General features: G+C 44.0%; 2 protein-coding genes across 2 annotated transcripts in view; both read left to right on the top strand.

The window, feature by feature from the left end:
* The window catches only part of ERGIC1 (endoplasmic reticulum-golgi intermediate compartment 1), a 58,021-nt gene extending 49,437 nt beyond the window's left edge, over positions 1 to 8,584 (top strand). Inside the window, exons 9-10 of the mRNA XM_061360305.1 lie at positions 771 to 893; positions 6,550 to 8,584. Of these exons, the coding sequence (XP_061216289.1) occupies positions 771 to 893; positions 6,550 to 6,657 (231 nt within the window). The 3' untranslated portion in view covers positions 6,658 to 8,584. The remainder of the gene's footprint in view (positions 1 to 770; positions 894 to 6,549) is intronic.
* Positions 8,585 to 11,269: 2,685 nt separating this feature from the next.
* RPL26L1 (ribosomal protein L26 like 1) lies at positions 11,270 to 15,792 on the top strand. Its single transcript, XM_061360304.1, has 4 exons — positions 11,270 to 11,423; positions 12,444 to 12,616; positions 12,973 to 13,113; positions 15,621 to 15,792. The coding sequence occupies exons 2-4, from the start codon at positions 12,449 to 12,451 to the stop codon at positions 15,747 to 15,749; spliced, it is 438 nt and encodes a 145-aa protein (XP_061216288.1). The 5' UTR covers positions 11,270 to 11,423; positions 12,444 to 12,448; the 3' UTR covers positions 15,750 to 15,792.
* Positions 15,793 to 17,264: the final 1,472 nt, after the last annotated feature.

Below are 17,264 nucleotides of genomic sequence, written 5' to 3'. Positions count from 1 at the left end.
GTGATGCTATGTTGGTGTTAGTGATTGTTCTACATTGGCAGTATGCAGTATGTGGTGTTGAGATGTTGTCCTCTGTCTGATTGATGGCTGTTATTAAAGAAATGGATTGAAAGAGATCATCACTAGCAATTTGAAGATGTCTCTTCCACACGAGCTTGGAATATTTTTTGAACTTTTGCCAATATTTTTGTGTATACAGTTTCATTTTGGCTTTCAGCACAGTTTAAACATGGCACTGTGTGATTTATACCAAGTGGGCAACGCATTCACATTGTTGGTCCCGAGGCAAAGGGTTCCTTTCAGACAGGAGCTGCTGCTTGCTATTTTGTGCATGGACAAGAAGGGATTTTCAAGTTCTTGCAAACTAAATTCTGTTTTTGGATGAATATCCCAGATTTACATACTGGCAGGATAAAACTTCACTTGCAACTGCTTAGAGACTGCTTGTATTTAAATAGAACAGATCTAAGCTAGAGAAATCGATGACAGCCTTTATGTTTACTTCTGTAACTTTGAATAAAGGTGAGACTTAAGCACCATCACTCTCTGTTCGCAGCTATATCATTATCAGACTATAAAGACCTTATTTTCCTATTTCATAAGGGTGGGGGGCAGTCATAGGAATTAACTGTTTGCTTCTTTCAGTCTGATCATTAATACTGAAGAGTGAAGTAAGGGCCAGATCCACAGAAGCAGTTTTATTGCAGACACTCCAAGTGGAATGAGATTACTCACGTTTTCTGCTATTTTCTCCCCACTTTCTTTTCTAGGAGTATGTAGCCTACAGTCACACTGGCCGCATTATCCCAGCTATCTGGTTTCGTTATGATTTGAGCCCTATCACAGTGAAATACACAGAGAGAAGACAGCCTTTGTACAGGTTTATCACATCGGTAAGTTACTCTAAACCTCCAGTTCTCCTGTCTCCTGCCTGCCTTCCATTTCTCTTCCGAGTCTTTCTTGTCCAGAAGAATCAAGTTTCTACTTCAGAGCATTGTGATATGATTGAAATAAAGCAGTACATCACCCAGTTGTACTGAAGTGTAAGTGAAGTAACTGGTAAGCCCTGTGCTCTGACAACTTAATTTGATAGCTAGGCACAAGAAGAAAGAAAATTATCCTATTCCAGAAGTGCCAGACTTTGTCTAGGCAGGATGGTTACTATTGCAGCGTGTCAGAAACTTGGAAGCAAAGCTAATATGATATGCAGTAAAGCATCCTGCAGTAAGCTGTCTCTCTAAGATCTAACTTGCAGAGAATGCAGAGCAGTTGCTTTAATCAGTGCTGCTGCTTGGCTTAATATGGGTATGCTGGTTCCAGGCGTTTACTCCTGGGTAGAAGAGAAGAAGAGCCGCATTATCGAATTCCAGAGGTGTTTTCCTGACAAGTTATGTTTTGATCTATCCAGCTAACATCCTGCAGTACTGATCTCAGCATCTATAACAAAGCTGTACTGTCCAAACTGCTACTTAGGCAAAGAGCTATTTAAAGCTCTTCCAGAACTTTCAAAAATGTGTACTCATGGAGGTGGCTTAAAATTTAAGCAGCAGCCTGCTGTGCCGGTGAGGGGGAATGTTCAGTAGGTGATAAATTGGCTGGAATGAAGACCTTGGATTTTGATTTTTAAACTGTTTGAATATTTTATTTGGAAGTAACATAAACAGTTGTGGCTGTGTTGCACTTAAAGATTTTGATTTTTGCAGCTTCTGATAAACAGCAAGTTCACTTCACTTTAGAAACATGTGTGATCTCTAAGATACACAAATACCAAGGGAAAAGGACTTGAAGCAAATCTAAATGTCATGGTTTAAGACCTTCTCTTCTTAGCACGTCTGTTTGGTTTCAAAACATAATCCTAAAAAAGGTCAAACATCAGCGTTTTATGACTTGGCATCTCATACTGCTTCTAACAGTATGCTCTTATAAGCTTCTTACGCATCTTGTTGGGGGTGAGGGTTTGGAGGTGTTTTTAACAGGAAACAGTGTTTGGAAAGGATTGATAGATGTTATTATTAATGGTCATGTCTGTTGCTAGCATTGATTTACTGCTGATAAGCCACTGTATGCATATAAATGGCATCTTTGTTGAATTCGATACTGTGCTTCAGAGTTTACGTAAGGAGCCCACAGGAGAGTCACTGTTTGCCACCATGACCTTTCGGATTTGAGATGGCCCCAAGTAGACTTTTGTCACGTCCTGTCTGAGAAGTTAGCCAGGGACATGCTGGGTGCTAGACTGCTTAAGAAGAGTTTTACAGTTGATTTTTGTCTCCTTTGTTTGGTCTTTTAAATGGTTATAGTCTCAGCAGCTCACTTGGGGACATTCCAATGGAACATCTTTCCAATGGAGATGCGTGGGTGACACTGATAGCTGCAGTAGCTGTTACGCAGCACATCAGACAAGTGGGCCAGCCAGTCAGATGTGGCTGACTTAGAGGCAAATCCTTGTTACAGATGCTACATCATGACTATTGGCCTGGGACTATCTGTCTGACCCTGGTACAGATGTGCTTGCTCTCATTTAGGCTAGGGATGTTTTACAGTAGGGCAGCCTTGGCTGTGTATGTGCTATACTTTAAAGCTATACAGTGTTTAAGGTGGAATTGAGAATGATGGTGGAGGGGAGCAGTGCTGTAGAGAATCAAAATACCCTTTGTCCTAGGTTTCCTTGCCCTGTTTTGATGACATGATCTGTTCCATTGTCCTTTCCACTGCTTTAGCCCTTTCCTGTATCTCCAGCATGGCCTTTTGCATCACAGTTGCTCTGGAGACCAGTTAGCAATGATCAGTACTGGGCTGAGGTCCAGGTAGATTGTGCTGGGGCATCTGGAGTCATTGCCAAATGGGGCTGGCTATGGAAAGCATCAGCTTTTGTCTGAGCAGCAGCTGCTTCGTTTAAAAACCACAAGAGTGGCTCTGAGGTGGGGGGCATCGCACTTTTGGTGAGCAGATTGTTTACTGGGGCACCCGTGAGGCTTTCAGTACACTGAAATGTGCCCTGGGGGTAGGGAAGATCCTGTTTGAAAGAAACTTTCAGGGGGAAACAGCGTCAATGTTGGAGGGAAGGATACACTGTAGGGGATGATCCCATGTGGAGAGATCAGATGAGAGCTGGGTGTTGGCTTTTCAGCAGAGAGCCAAAGGAGTCTCATACTGCTGCTGGGAAGGTTATCTGATGGTATTTGCTAGTAACAAGTTTGCCCCCAGAAAACTTCAGCACCACTAAGGGCAGCATTATAGCACCACAGCAGTGTTCCCAGCAGACCCATTTGAACTCAGGCCTACTCCTTGGGGTTTTATGCTGTGAAGATTTACCCTAATTTTCTGTACCGTGTGAGAGGTACTTCCCATACAGGACAAAAGGCATTTAGCACAGATTATACTTTACATGTCACACTTCAAAAAAATCAGTACTAAGTAAGGTTTTGTATTGCCTGTGGGTCAGTGCTGTCACTGCGCTGTAACTTTGCCATGGATCCTGGGGTTAACCACAGGCACTTGGCATAGTGTTAAACACAGTAGTTTTTGCCTGTGGAACTGTACTGCTTAAAATCAAGGCATCTCCCCAGAAAGAGAAGCCATTCATGGCCTCGTGGTTGAGGTTATGGAGCAAGGGGAAAAGTTTCACTACTGAAAATTTATGAGTTCTGTAAGTGGCCAAGCTGAAAGAAGGTTTTATCATGAGGTCAGTGCAGGGCTGGGAGGGGAGGGTGGGCAGAAAATAAGCCAAAGTTCTGCTAAAGCATTCAAAATCCACAGGAAAGAAGAGAATTTTTTTCCTGATATGAGAGGACTCTTGATCAGCCACTCCCCAGTGATTGCAGGGACAGTTATTCCAGCCCTAGGACCTGTTACTGATGGGTATCATAGACTCAGTCCTGTGAGGTTTTTAAACCCAGGGCAGCGTTATTGCACAAGATGAGCTTCGGGTCAGCCAGAAATCTCGGGGGGGGCTTCTTCAGTTTCCCTTGCTAGGAGTTACCTGGGGATTCTACTGGTCCTCTATGTCCTTAAAAGTAATGTTCAGATTTTAAGACATCCCAGAGGTCCACAGTCACGTATCTGACACCCACCTTTCTGCCGTCTTGCTTGCCTTGCCTTCTACATACCCACTCGTGTTTTGCTTCCACTGCATCCCATCCACTATCCTATAATCATACTCTGTTCAAAACCCTCAGGTGTATCCTGCACTGCATGGCCTCTCACTGCTGTAATTATTACACTTCTGTATTTCTTTTCCTTCCACCTTTAATGGCCAGGCCTGAGTCAAACAGTAACCTCATGAAGCCAAACACACATTATTCCCAGCATAAAACTCCATTAAATATAAATCAGTGCATGATGCCGAACTTCCTTCCACACTGCTAAAGAGCAACGCTCCATACGTATTAGATCCGTGATGATAAGGAAACACGGTGGTGCAGCTTCTGGGCTGACCTAGAGACCAACCCTGGTACTGGTTTATTTTCTGTTTCAACGAAACAAGAGGGCTGTGTGCGTGCTGGGAGGCAGGCTCCAAGCGAGTGCCAGGTGTGTGTGACTCATAAACACTCAGCAGTACCGAGCCATGCAGAGGAATATATGTTATTTTTCTATTCCCCACCCCCCTGCTGCACTGAAATCACATTTTCCTACCATATGATGCAAAATCTGAGTGTTGGATGGTTTTTCTGTTGTTTGCGGTGTAACATCTCCCGTCAGCTGAGCTGCTGTGGACTGAAATAACCCAACTCCATTGTGGTCATTCTTCCAGAAAAGTCACCCTGCGTCATGCTCTGAGGGGCAGCAGGGAGGGGGGCACAGCGGGCAGGAGATGGACTTGTCCCCTAAAAGTACTGATTCTGCCTTCAGCTGGTGCTCTGGGTCTTGAAGCCTTTGTCTGCTGGAATGCCAGCTGTCCAGCACGAGCCGTGTTTTCTGCCGCTTATCTCACTGAGCTCACTAAATACATATATGCTGGTTATAAATACACATGTAAATGGGTGCTTTATTTCTTGCTGCCTGTGCTCACTATTAATTGTTCTGTTGCCACTGCTAACTCCCTCTGAGCTGAAAGAGCTGAACACTGCTGCTGTGTTACTTTTTGCTTTGTAACTTTGACCATGGGATGTAGTGCTCTGTGGGACAAGAAATGGCATGGTAGGTCTAGCATGTCACTGGGTGCCCCCGGTGTCAGTTGTTTTGTGTTTCTCTGATAGTCTGCTATGGTGGTTTACTGATTTGGGATTCCTTTCTCCCTCTTAGCTTCTAGCTCACAGCAAAATCCCCCTTTTCCTAGGCAGGCCCTTGTCAGGAGATAAGCTATGTATATCATGTCCCCTTACGACTGACTGATGTCTCTTATTCCAGAGACACCTAATCCTACACAATGTGAAAGACCAAATTAAAAGAGCACTACAGTTATGAAGTAAAAAATGTAGGAGTTAGGAAATGCCAGGTCCTGTTTAATTATAACTTGGTTGTTAATCATTATTGAGTTACATTATGTGTATCATATTTTCCATGTGAGCCCTGCTTTGTGCCCTGCACAGGGTGGGATGACACCCTTTGAGGAAAGTTTCTTCCCATCCTACAGTATTTTGACTGCTGCCTTATTACTAGCAGGTGGTTTCTATATAAGTCTTACGTTTCTATATAAGTCATGTTTCCAAATGGACTTTGAGACAGCTATTGTCATGGTATTGAACTCTTTAAATGTTTTCTCCTTCACAGTTTCCCTGGGAGGCAAGTTTGGCAATGCCCCCATTTCGCAGATAAGGGAATCGAAGGAGTGTGTTGCAAAGTCCATAACTGCTGGCCTCTGAGTTTAGGTGCTCCAAGCCAAAGTACTTTGGTTTGACATGTCAGAATACTTTTGTGTTTTTCTATCACTTGAGAACCTGAAGTAGGCTGTTACACTCATCAGGAGATTATTTATTTCCTTAACACGGTTCTTGAAAATGATTACGTGTTTTACTGCTATTTAAATAATTCAACCAACACATATTGCATGGAAAACTTCAGGCCACAAAGAGTTAAGTTGGCCGTGCTTTTGTAAGCAGCCCTTGTAATGGAAAGTGTTAGACAGCCTTAGCCGGAGGTGTCACTGGTAGCTAGGTTTCTCTGTTAGTCACTGTCCTTCACATGCTATTTAAGTATCTTTTGCCTGTTTGCAAATGCTGTATCTTGTGAAACAGGGAAAAGACTATAAGGCCATGGTATTTGTAATAGAAAACAGTAATAGGAAGATATGAGCAACACAGAGCTTCTAGAAACTTTTTTAGGTGGAGTTTAGCCCAGAAAGGAACAGCACTCATGCTGTATGCTCCTAGGGGCTGGGATTTATGGTTGGCTCTGGCTATGATGAGTTCAGATTAGCACTAAGTTATTCCACTGTAGGGAATGGTTTTCTTGAATAATTGTCATGTAATTACGTCCCCAGTACTGTTATCCGGTTCTAACCGTGCTTCCAGAAAATACCCTAGCAGTAGGCAATCCTTTCCCCCAGTTTCAGCTGTGTAAAAGTTTGCCTCATCATTGACAAACCTGTTCTCTCTCTGTGCATTTCAGATATGTGCCATCATTGGAGGAACATTTACTGTAGCTGGGATCCTGGACTCCTGCATTTTCACGGCATCAGAGGCCTGGAAGAAGATCCAGCTGGGGAAAATGCAGTAGCAGTGAAACTCTGCCCTAGTCTCCAAGGATAGGAGCAAAGATTGAGAAATCTGCCACTACCTGTTTTTGTCTTTATTTTCTATTTGATTGAATCAGTAAGTTTTTCTCTGATCAGACTGTTCAGTGAGGACCTCTTCAACAAATCAAAGAAATCTCCATGCATTTCAGAGCTCTGAGAGTGAAAAAATCAACGGAATCAGGGCATGGATTTTGATTGTCTCCCCCCTCCCCCCGAAAGAGGTTGAAATGCCATATACGAAATACACCATCAGATCTAAGTAAGGATGACAGTCTGTTCTCTGGGAGGTTCCTATGGCAGTGTACAAACTAGGTAGTAGATTGAAAAGAGTTGAGCTGTCTTGTGGCACTTTTTGGAATTCTGTTGGATTTGCATGATTAGACAATCGACTTTTGTATAACGCAAAAATTATACATTAGGAAGAAATTCCACCTGTGCTGCCAAAAAGGTGATGATGTATCTGTTGGTGAGGAATGGAAAATGTTAGTCCCCATAGCAAAATTTAGAGACAGCAGAAATAACATCAAGAAATGTTTTGTGCTTTTATTGAAAGCTCTTTTGTTCAGATATGACCTTTCTAATGAAATGAGCAAACAAGAAGGGGAAGCCTTCCCCTAGCTACCTTTTCCTGGGTAATCTGTGATCCAGGCAGTGGAAGGCTTTTCTTTTACTCTGAATGTAAAAGTGGTTTCATTTCTTCCCAGAAACTGAATATCCAGTCTTGTGTTTACAGGTGGCATGAAGTAAAAAAACCAAACTGAGCAACACAGTTTTATGTGGCCTTTGCTTTGAAAGGGAATAGTTGTCTTTACGGCATTAGCTTTTATTCTTCCGTATGTTTTTGAAACACAGACCACCCAACACTCTGGATTCTGCACTTCTGCTTTATTATTATTGTTGTTGTTATTTTGGGAAAGGGTTGTATATTCTTTGTGTTCAGAAAAATGGTGCAGTCTTCCGGGTGGATAAGCACAGCTTACTGTCTTGCTTCATGTGTGCATATTGAATACACCTGTCAAACACAGAAGTCTGTCTTTTCAGGGTTTAAGGTGCCTCCCTCTACCTTTAAAATCCAGTCAGGCATCTTTTCTGAGCCCTAGACTGACACTGTTCACCCACAGGTACACCGGTAGCAGGGCAGGCATTCCCACAAGCTGGCCCCTGCTAGCAGCTGTTTTGTTTTATTCCTTAAAATGGTACCTGAGCTTCCATGCCCATTCATTCAAGCCTTGTCTTCTGGGGCCTCCAGTAAATGGAGGGAAAGCTACTGCCAGGTATGGCTTGCATGTAATGGTAGACACGAGTTCACTAAAATTAGACCAATACCCGCCAGCGCATTTTCCATAGCCTCCTAAATGTTCCTTGAGTAGTAACAGTCTCCGCATGCTTTGTAAATGTCTGAGCTGAGGATACCTAAATTTTAAGTGTTCCAGGATGGATAAAAACCATAAAGTAAATCTCAAATCAATGCTGTAAATTCTAAGATGGGTGCAGGATTTCTCTTGGATAGTATCTACTGCCCGCTGCCCTTTCCTGGAGGCAGAAGCAGGCAAACATTATACTGTAATAATATGAATCTTTGAATATTCAGTGTTAATGATAGAGTCAAATGCATTTCAAAAGTATTCCTAATACGTGTCTGTTGGAATTGTCTCTTTGCTTTGGAAGTAGGGAAGGTAGCCAGTTTATCCACACGCCAAAAAGAAGAAGCCAACCACAGTCCCCTGCTGTCCTCTGCCCTGTAGTGACTTTGGACAAATTACAGCATTGGAATTTTTCCCTGTTCTTATTATGGACTGATTGCTATTGCTTTAGGTGTAAACTGGATTGTGTAACTTCCTGTATCTGTTAATGTATGGATAGATTTTATACATTTTTTTCCATTTACAAAAATCAACTTGAAAATGAGATGCTTGTCTTCATTTCGGTGTGTGCGTCCATGTGCTTGCGAGTGGTACCCACTGGATAGAGGCAGCTGCCCAGTAGGAGCCGGGTTTTCCATTGCTATTGCCTCTCTTGCTGGCAGAAGGATTTCCTCTAATCCACTGTGGCCAGCTGAAGCTCACAGCAAAAATGTCCTGGTTTTTCCTCCTGAATTTGTTGAGTCTTTGCTCACAGCTTGTGAACCCAGTGGATTACAAGGATGTAACTATCCGTATCTTAGCAGTGCACCCTTTTCCTGAGCTGTGCAGAAGACCTTTGTAGTGCAATGGATTATACTGTTAGTTTTCTAAAATGTCTTCCCTGGTGTGATGTCTTAGACACAAACAAGCAAAGCTTGTTGCAAATCCCTTGTGTCCCCTGGCATGTTATTTCTGCCCTTCTCTCCCTCCTCGGTCTGTATTAAAACGCTGCCTTCTGTGCAGTGCAAGCCACTTCTCTAAACCAGACCAGTGAAATTGCTTGGCTTTTTTTGGAAATGACAGATGCATACTTCAGTGTGCCTGCTCTGTCTGCCAAAATGTCCACTGAAATAACATAATAAATCACTTCTTTTTTTTTTTGCTAGATGTGGAAACAAAATTGTACTCAAGTTCTGGCAAAACCCTGCTGAAGAAATGGTCCATACCTTTCTTTTGTAAACCACGTCTAAGCCTTTGAGTATTGCCAAGTTAATGCTACCTTCTGCGTCTGCTCTAAGTTGTGGCAAGCTTGTCCATCAGACGTGGCTGGCTTGGGCCATGTAATGATGCTACATCATGTGTTTACAGAAGAATCTGCTCTTAAAATGTGAAAGCGAGGTGGTTTCTCTTGTGGCAGTCCTGCCTCATGCATGCATGGCTCGCTAGATTTCACTTGTATTTTCAAACACTTTCTAGAGACAAAATGAACTTAGTTATGCTTTTATACGTCATTACAAACAAAGATATTGTCAAGCCATAGTGGAAGGAAAACCATCAACTGGAGGTGTTTATCCATATTCCTGTCTTTGCTCTTCCAAGTCAGTATTTTGACAGAAGTATTTATGGTTTTCCAGGAAAGGCACCCCAGTAGGAAATAAAATATTTAGAACTTCCTTTTTAAATTATTCTTTCTAAAGGTACACTCCACCATGTGGTGAGAACCTGTGGCATAGGATGCTTTGTAGTGGTGGAGTTAAAATGTTTCACTGTAGGGAAAGCTGTGCTTGGGTATATTCTAGATAGTATGTGGACTGCTGAAGATTATTTTTGAAGAAAAAATATGGAAATGGGGTAAGAAAAAAATCAGATATTTGTGTTTCATCTGATTTATCACGTACTTAACCAACCACTGCTCTGTAAAGAGCTGCAGCATAGATTGTAATGTCTGTAGTTAGTTTTGGTATATCTCTCATTTAAAGTTGTTTTTTATTTGTGTGATACACAAGCTGTTTGGGATGAAAATGGCTGTGATGAGTATCTGCTTTAGAACAGGGTTCTGAGGTTCCAGATGAAATATGTCAATGAGGTGTTTCTCAATAGTCCTGGGAAGAAAGGAAGAGGAGGGCAGGGGAGGGAGGACATAGCCCTGTAGTATGTTACGGCAATGTTTAAAGCACAAATCTTTAGCATTTTTACAGTGGAGATTATTGAGGAGTTTTGGCATTTCTAATTTGGAACCTTATGTTAATAAAATATTAGCCTATTAAGCTCTATAATTAAAAATAAAACTTGTGTTTTGGTGGGCTTCTTGTTGCACTACTATTGCAAAATCAATCTAAAAGGGGTTTTTTTGTTGTTTTTAATTATTGTTTCAGCAAACTAAGCCTTATCACACAATGAAATCACTGTAAGCCAGGTCACGGTGTAGAAAGTTAACATGAGGCTCTTTTGTAATCAGCACTGAGTCATGTCGGGACATTCAGTGCTCTGTTTTGAACAGTACCAACTGTCCCAACCTCCCTTATTTAATGAGAGGTGAGTGGACTGTGCTTGGAACTTGCTGGGTTTGGCTTTAGTCACTGAGCCACTTGGTATATAAAATAACCTGGGTTTTTTTACCACCCTCTCTTTAATTTCCTTTTAGCCTTGCTTCACCAAGCGTTGAAATAAGTGTCTGAGGCAATTATTGAAGATTAAACAGTAAAGGGTTACAACACAATGAATTTGGGCACTATGTATCTCTGCCATGTTAAGAAACTGATTCCTCTTAAGTTTTGATATTGCTTATTACATTAGTGTCTGCCACACAACATCTTTGGGAAGGAAGAGCTCATGCCCCCTTCCAAGTGAGCCTCAAGAACATACTGGAACTGGATGTGCAGCAGGAGCAGGGTAGTGCTGAAAGTTCCTGACTCTGCCTATAGAATGTGTCAAGGCACTGAGGCCGGCGTTTGTCAAGCTGTCACATTGCTGCAACTCAACACTATAGAAACTGTTCCATATAAACCCAAAACCCGGTCCAGTGTTCTACTGCTGCTGACCCCCCTGCTAGGTTCATATCGACCACCACCACCTCCCCCGGGAATGATTTTCCTTGAGACTAAATTCATCTGTGTCCTGGCAAGATTTAGCAGCACCGAATCTACCGGGCCGGCGGCGGGAGGAAGCTGGCTGGAGGCTTCTGCCTTCATGCACGCCCGGGGAGGATGAATCGCTCCGGTTCCAGGCACGGCGGCAGAAAGGATGCAGGAGCAGGACTGGCGAAGCTGTGACCGCCGGCCACCAGGGGGAGCCGGCGGCAGCAGCTGGGCTCGCTGGTCTCGCGAGACCCCGGCGGGAGTTCTTGGCGGCGGAAGCGGCGCGACTTCCTCTTTCCGGGTGACTGTGGCGGCGGCGGCAGTGGGGTAAGGGCGGCCGGGTATGGCCTGTCCGCATCCGCCGCCATCCTGCGCGGGGCGGCCCAGCGCTGTGCCCCGGTGGCTGCGGCGCTGCGGGGGCTGTCCGGGGGAAACGGGAAGGGCCGCGGGCCAGGGGTTTTGGGGGACGCGGCCCGGCTCGGCGCTGCTGCCTGCCCGGAGAGGGCAGCGGGGGTAGCCGGGGCTCGCCGGCCCTGAGGCGGATCTGCCTTGAGGGTGGGAGCGTGTCCCGGGCAGAGGCGGCGGGTAAGCCGGTGTAAGATTCCGGCCCTGGAGTATGGCTGCAGGCCTGCCCCGAGCTGCCTTCGGGGGTGCCCCGTGGGGCTCGGACTCCGGAGAGAGCTCCCGCTGCCCTGGCCTGCTCTCTGTCAATGGGTTATTTGGTTAATACAGCTCAGTGTGGTCTTCAGCTTGCGGCGTGCCCTGGCTTGATGCACAGCCCAGACCAGCCTGCACAGGAGGTGGAGTTAAGCACAAGTGTCGCTTAATGGGCATGCTTTTGTCAGTCAGGATGAATTAACCATGACAGTCTTGTAGTGAGGTTGTTAAGATTTGGAGAAAGCCAAAAGCGTTCTGCATTTCCTGATCTGTTGTATGCACCTGTCTGATGGTGTGCTTTTATAGGAGATCCCTGAGCAGTATGAGTTCCCTCTTTCTTGGAGTCCAAAATACATGTTTGCTCTATGAATGAAGCTGGTCTATGCTACAGTGCACAGTTAAGACTTGTCAGTCAGATGTCGTGCCTTCTGAGAACAGCGAGCTTTGAAATAGGAAGAATGGTCTGATGTGCACGTGTGTAGCCCATTTGTCAACTACAGGGTCACTGTTGATCAAGGAAGAGGTTTAAACCTTGCTTGAAGCCCATTCTGTAAGGTGTATTAATTGGGAGTATGATTTAAATCAGTTAAGAAAGTTAAAATTGCTTTTTTTATGTGCTAGCATAGTTTGTGTGGGTAGGTGATAGAGCACTGCATGTAAGTTGTCAAACTATTGGTTTTCTTTCTGCAGCCAAAATGAAGTTCAATCCATTTGTGACCTCAGACCGCAGCAAGAACCGCAAACGTCACTTCAATGCCCCTTCTCACATTCGGAGAAAAATAATGTCCTCCCCTCTCTCCAAGGAGCTGCGGCAGAAATACAATGTCCGCTCTATGCCTATTAGGAAGGATGATGAAGTCCAGGTGTGTGCACTGTCTTTGAGTTGTACCAGCACACGTGAACTTCTGGCTGGTTTAGTTTTCATATATAGTCTGTGTGAAAGGGAAGGGCTGGGCAAATTCACGTTGTTGCTGGAGCTGTGCCACAAGTTTTGCATCATAGACTTGGGTTGTTGAAGTCACATCAGTGACAAGGAACATACAAGGAGCACATTATATTTTTCCATTTTAGTAATTGCTGAAATTGTCCAGTAATTGATGGTTTTGTGGCACGTGTATACAAAGAGCAGAGTTGGGATTTCAACCTGTGCAGTTTGGTTTTTTGTTGGGATAAGTAGATACGGTAATTGTGTAAGGGATGCTTCCTGTGTTGTGCTCAGGTTGTGCGGGGACACTACAAAGGACAGCAGATTGGCAAGGTGGTCCAGGTGTACAGGAAGAAATACGTCATCTACATTGAACGTGTTCAGCGAGAGAAGGCGAATGGCACAACTGTCCACGTGGGGATTCATCCCAGCAAGGTACAGTGCATGACATGGGATATGAAATGCATGAGGAGACCTTGCTGGCAAAGGAAGATGCTGCTGCTGGCAGGAGTCGAACCTTGTCATGCCATGTGAAGTAATGGATGGGGATACTCCAGCACTGGGGGATAATAAACAAGGAAAATGGTGTCATGATAGTAGGGAAGGGAATTGAAACCAAGAACTCCTTCATGTTTCTAGGTCTCATTTGGTGGAGATGATGCTACAAGACTTTAGAGTCTTGCTGAATACTTTGAAGAGCTTGGTATTTTTAAGGCACAAAATGGATCATTTAGAACAATCTTTTGTCTTTACTACATGGCATTTGCACTGGTTAAGGAGGTGTTAGAAATATTTAGATAGGTGCTCAGAGTTGTGGTATGTGCTTGTGTGCTATTTAGAACAAAGTTCTGAATCTGGTTTTAGCCTGAAACCATTTAACATGTTTAGAGTTCATGAAAACCAGTCAAAGCCTGTTAGGATCATAACAGGGAGACATTTCAGATTAAATAGAACAACTAGCCAAAACCTGGTTTGAAGCTGGTGAAATTAGTCTGCTTCAGCCTTGCCTTGTGGGGACACGTACTGAAGTGTTGGTGGAAGAAATCCAGTTGTAACAGGTTTTCTGATCTAAATGGTTGGTTATGTTCAGCAGAGGGAGAGCAGGGTTATTCCAAAACAACATAATGGCTTGTGTGCAGTAATAACATTTGATGGACAAGGTGACATTGCAGTGGAGCCAGTATGCATATTGCTTGTGTGATAAATAGCAGTGAAGGACTTCTGTGCTGGTCCTTTATTTCTGTGAAGTTGTTTGTCATTGGGAATCAGACCTTAAAGATTCTGGTTATTAATGCAAAAGGAACAGAAGAATGTAGTGGGGTGGAGGAACAGTTTTTATCTCTCTTAGGTAAAGAGGTAGGAATCCGTACCAATTATGAGATACCTACATGCACAATGGAATTGAGGAACGTGCAGGCCTGCTGCAGTCTATAAGGTTTCTCTGAGATTTGGTTGTCAGTTGGATTTTAAGTTACTCTTTTCAGTAATATCAGTACATTTATATTTTTGGCAATTTGAGGGGGCACAGGAAACACTGAAGATCAAAAAATTAGGCTTTGTTAGAAAACCAGTGAGGCTGTGGTAACAAATGGTCCGTGCAGTTTATCTTTGATGTGTCGTTGTTAGTAGTGTTTGATAGTTGCCTGGCCACCTCATATCTGTGTCTTTACATGAGTCACTGTGGTGCATGGGCTTCTGCTGTGGCCTGTAGTTCAGGCAGATGCATTGGCTGTTCAGCCAGTACAGCGATGAGATGCTAACAGCCAGCAACAGCAGCATGGCTTTCCAGTGTTCCAGAAATTTACATAATACTATTTAAAACATGAAGGAATTAAAATAGTCGTCCATTACTTGCTTTTGTGGTGGTGGGATCCACTGTACTGCATTTCAGGTGGATGCTTGAGCAGCATAATGGAAATGATATTTACTTTGAAGGAATTATTTTATTATGTAGTTAATGGAAATCTGGCTGCTCTTCAGTTAGTGCATTTGGCTGTGCATCAAAAGGAACTGTCCACAGACCCTGATCCCTCAGTGTACCTGGGACAGTTGTGACATACACGCTTGTGAGGTGGGCAGATGCCAACTTTATGAAGTTTTAACTGTGCCAAGTGCAAGGTCCTACACCTGGATCAGAGCAATCCCAGGCACAGCCACAGGTTGGGCAGAGAAAAGATTGAAAGCAGCCCTGTGGAGAAGGACTTGGGGGTGTTGGTCAATGAGAAACTTAACGTGAGCTGGCAGTCTGTGCTCACAGCCCAGAAAGCCAACTGTATCCTGGGCTGCATCAAAAGGAGCATAACCAGCAGGTCGAAGGAGGTAATCCTGCCCCTCTACTCTGATCTCGTGAGACCTCACTTAGAGTATTGTGTACAGTTCTGGTGTCCTCAACATAAAAAGGACATGGAACTGTTGGAACAAGTCCGGAGGAGGGCCATGAGAATAATCAGGGGACTGGAGCACTTCCCCTATGAAGACAGACAGAGAAAGTTGGGGTTGTTCAGCCTGGAGAAGAGAAGGCTGCATGGAGACATTGTAGCAGCCTTCCAGTATGATTGGGTATAAGGAAGAAGTTCTTTCCTGTTAGGGTAGTGAGGCACTGGAATGGGTTGCCCAAGGAAGTTGTGAATGCTCAATCCCTGGTGGTGTTCTGGGCCAGGCTGGACAAAGCCTTGAGTGACATGGTTTAGTGTGAGGTGCCCCTGCCCATGACAGGGGCATTGGAACTAGATGATCTTAAGGTGCTTTCCAACCCTAACTACTCCATGACATACAGAGGCAATTCAGCACTTCAGTCCTGCCTGGATCAAATGATACGGTCTGTGGAAATAGCACTTGTGTGCCAGGGCTGACCTTCTGGGACCATGCTGTGTTACCACAGCTCTGTTAGGTTGCTGTGCTTCAACACTGAAGTGACACTAAATTCTTTATCCTTTCTGTAGGTGGTGATCACCAGGCTAAAACTGGACAAAGATCGCAAAAAGATCTTGGAGCGTAAAGCAAAATCCCGCCAGGTTGGCAAGGAGAAGGGCAAATACAAGGAAGAAACGATCGAAAAGATGCAAGAATAGATTATTTCCTATTGAAACCATTAAAGAACTGCTAAAATTTAAACCTATTGTGTCTTCTTTAGAAAGTCTTTATATGGTATCTGATTTGTGTTTAAATGTTCATTCTCATGTTTTGATGTTGGCTGTGTAAAAAATACTTCCACTAAATCAAGAACCTTTTAAGAAACTAAAAACTCTTTCTCCATAAGGAATGTTTCAACCAATGTTAGAGTAGTACAGTTCTGAAACATGCATCTCATGACCATTGTGCTTCTGTCTCTTCCACTGATCTTTAACACTTACTTAGATGGGTTCATGGTTTTAAATGAATGTGTTCATTCTGTGCACCATATATAATGAATATTTTACCAGGCATTTAAAGTAAGCTATTTCTTTCCATTAATCTCCTGTAATCCTCTTAAATTATGTGGGGTTTTTCAACTGTCTTAAGAGTTTGATATTAGAGATGACATTTTAGAGGTTCACGAGGCACACTGTGGCCAGACATAGCACTGAATTTGCTGTATGATGTCTTGGGCTCTTGGATTAATGGTGGAGCTGAAGGACAGAGATTTAACTCACCAGTGCTGTGCAGCAGAGCTGCCTGGTTTGACAAGGGTAGGAGTGAAGGCAGGCTCAATGCTGCTGATAACACTGTTTTGAATGCACTTTCCTGTAAGAGGAAATTATGTTTTTAGTACTTTATACACATAATTGAGAGCTGCCACAGCTAGGGGAAAACTGCCCTGCAACGAAGTGGATTTACTGGCTTAGTGAATAGCCTTCTTAATTGCTGGTACAGAGGGAAAGCAAGCCAGCTCCTGCTGAATCACACTACTTTGAAAACAGGGATGCTGAGGATTGAGGAAAATCAGAATTCCAGGTTGGAAGAGACCTTAAGGATCATGTGGTTCCTACACAAAGCCTAGACTAGGTGTCCCAGCACCCTGTCCCCCTGACTTTATTCATAAAGAGTGTCCAGTGGTGAGGAACCCACCACTTCTCTGGGGAAATATTTCCATGGCTGACTGTGCTCATTGTGAAAGTTTCCTCTTCTATTCAGCAGTAATTTCCCCAGAAATAACTTGTGCCATTAGCCCTCATCTTTTCCATGTGACTGTGTAAAAAGGAAGTCTCAGTCTTCTTTGTAGCCACCTTTTAAATACTCGAAGGTGGTGATGAGGTCTCCCCTGAGCTGCCTTTTCTCAGGGTTGAACTAGCCCAGCTTTCAGGCTTTCCTCACACACATCCCAGTCCTCGGATCATCTTTAGGGCCCTTCTCTGGGTCCCTTCCAGCCTGCACACTTTTTGTACAATGGGGACCAAACCTGAGCACAGTATTGTGGTGTGGCCTGACCAGCACTGAGTGGGACAATGACATCTTTATCTCTGCTGGTGATGCCCTTGACGTCGGCTTAGTTTGCCGCAGCAGCTCGCACTGACCTTGCTGTGCCCCAGGGCCACACGTGCATTTCTGAAGCCATTTATAGGCAGAAACTCGGAAGGCTGCTTGAGCCTTTCAGCGTCACTTCTTTT

This window comes from Neopsephotus bourkii, unplaced genomic scaffold, assembly GCF_033783945.1.
Source record: "Neopsephotus bourkii isolate Nb327-2 ecotype Australia unplaced genomic scaffold, CSIRO-AGI_Nbou_v1 NB_1016, whole genome shotgun sequence".
Classification (NCBI taxonomy): domain Eukaryota; kingdom Metazoa; phylum Chordata; class Aves; order Psittaciformes; family Psittacidae; genus Neopsephotus; species Neopsephotus bourkii.
This window is presented reverse-complemented; position numbering and strand designations above follow the sequence as displayed.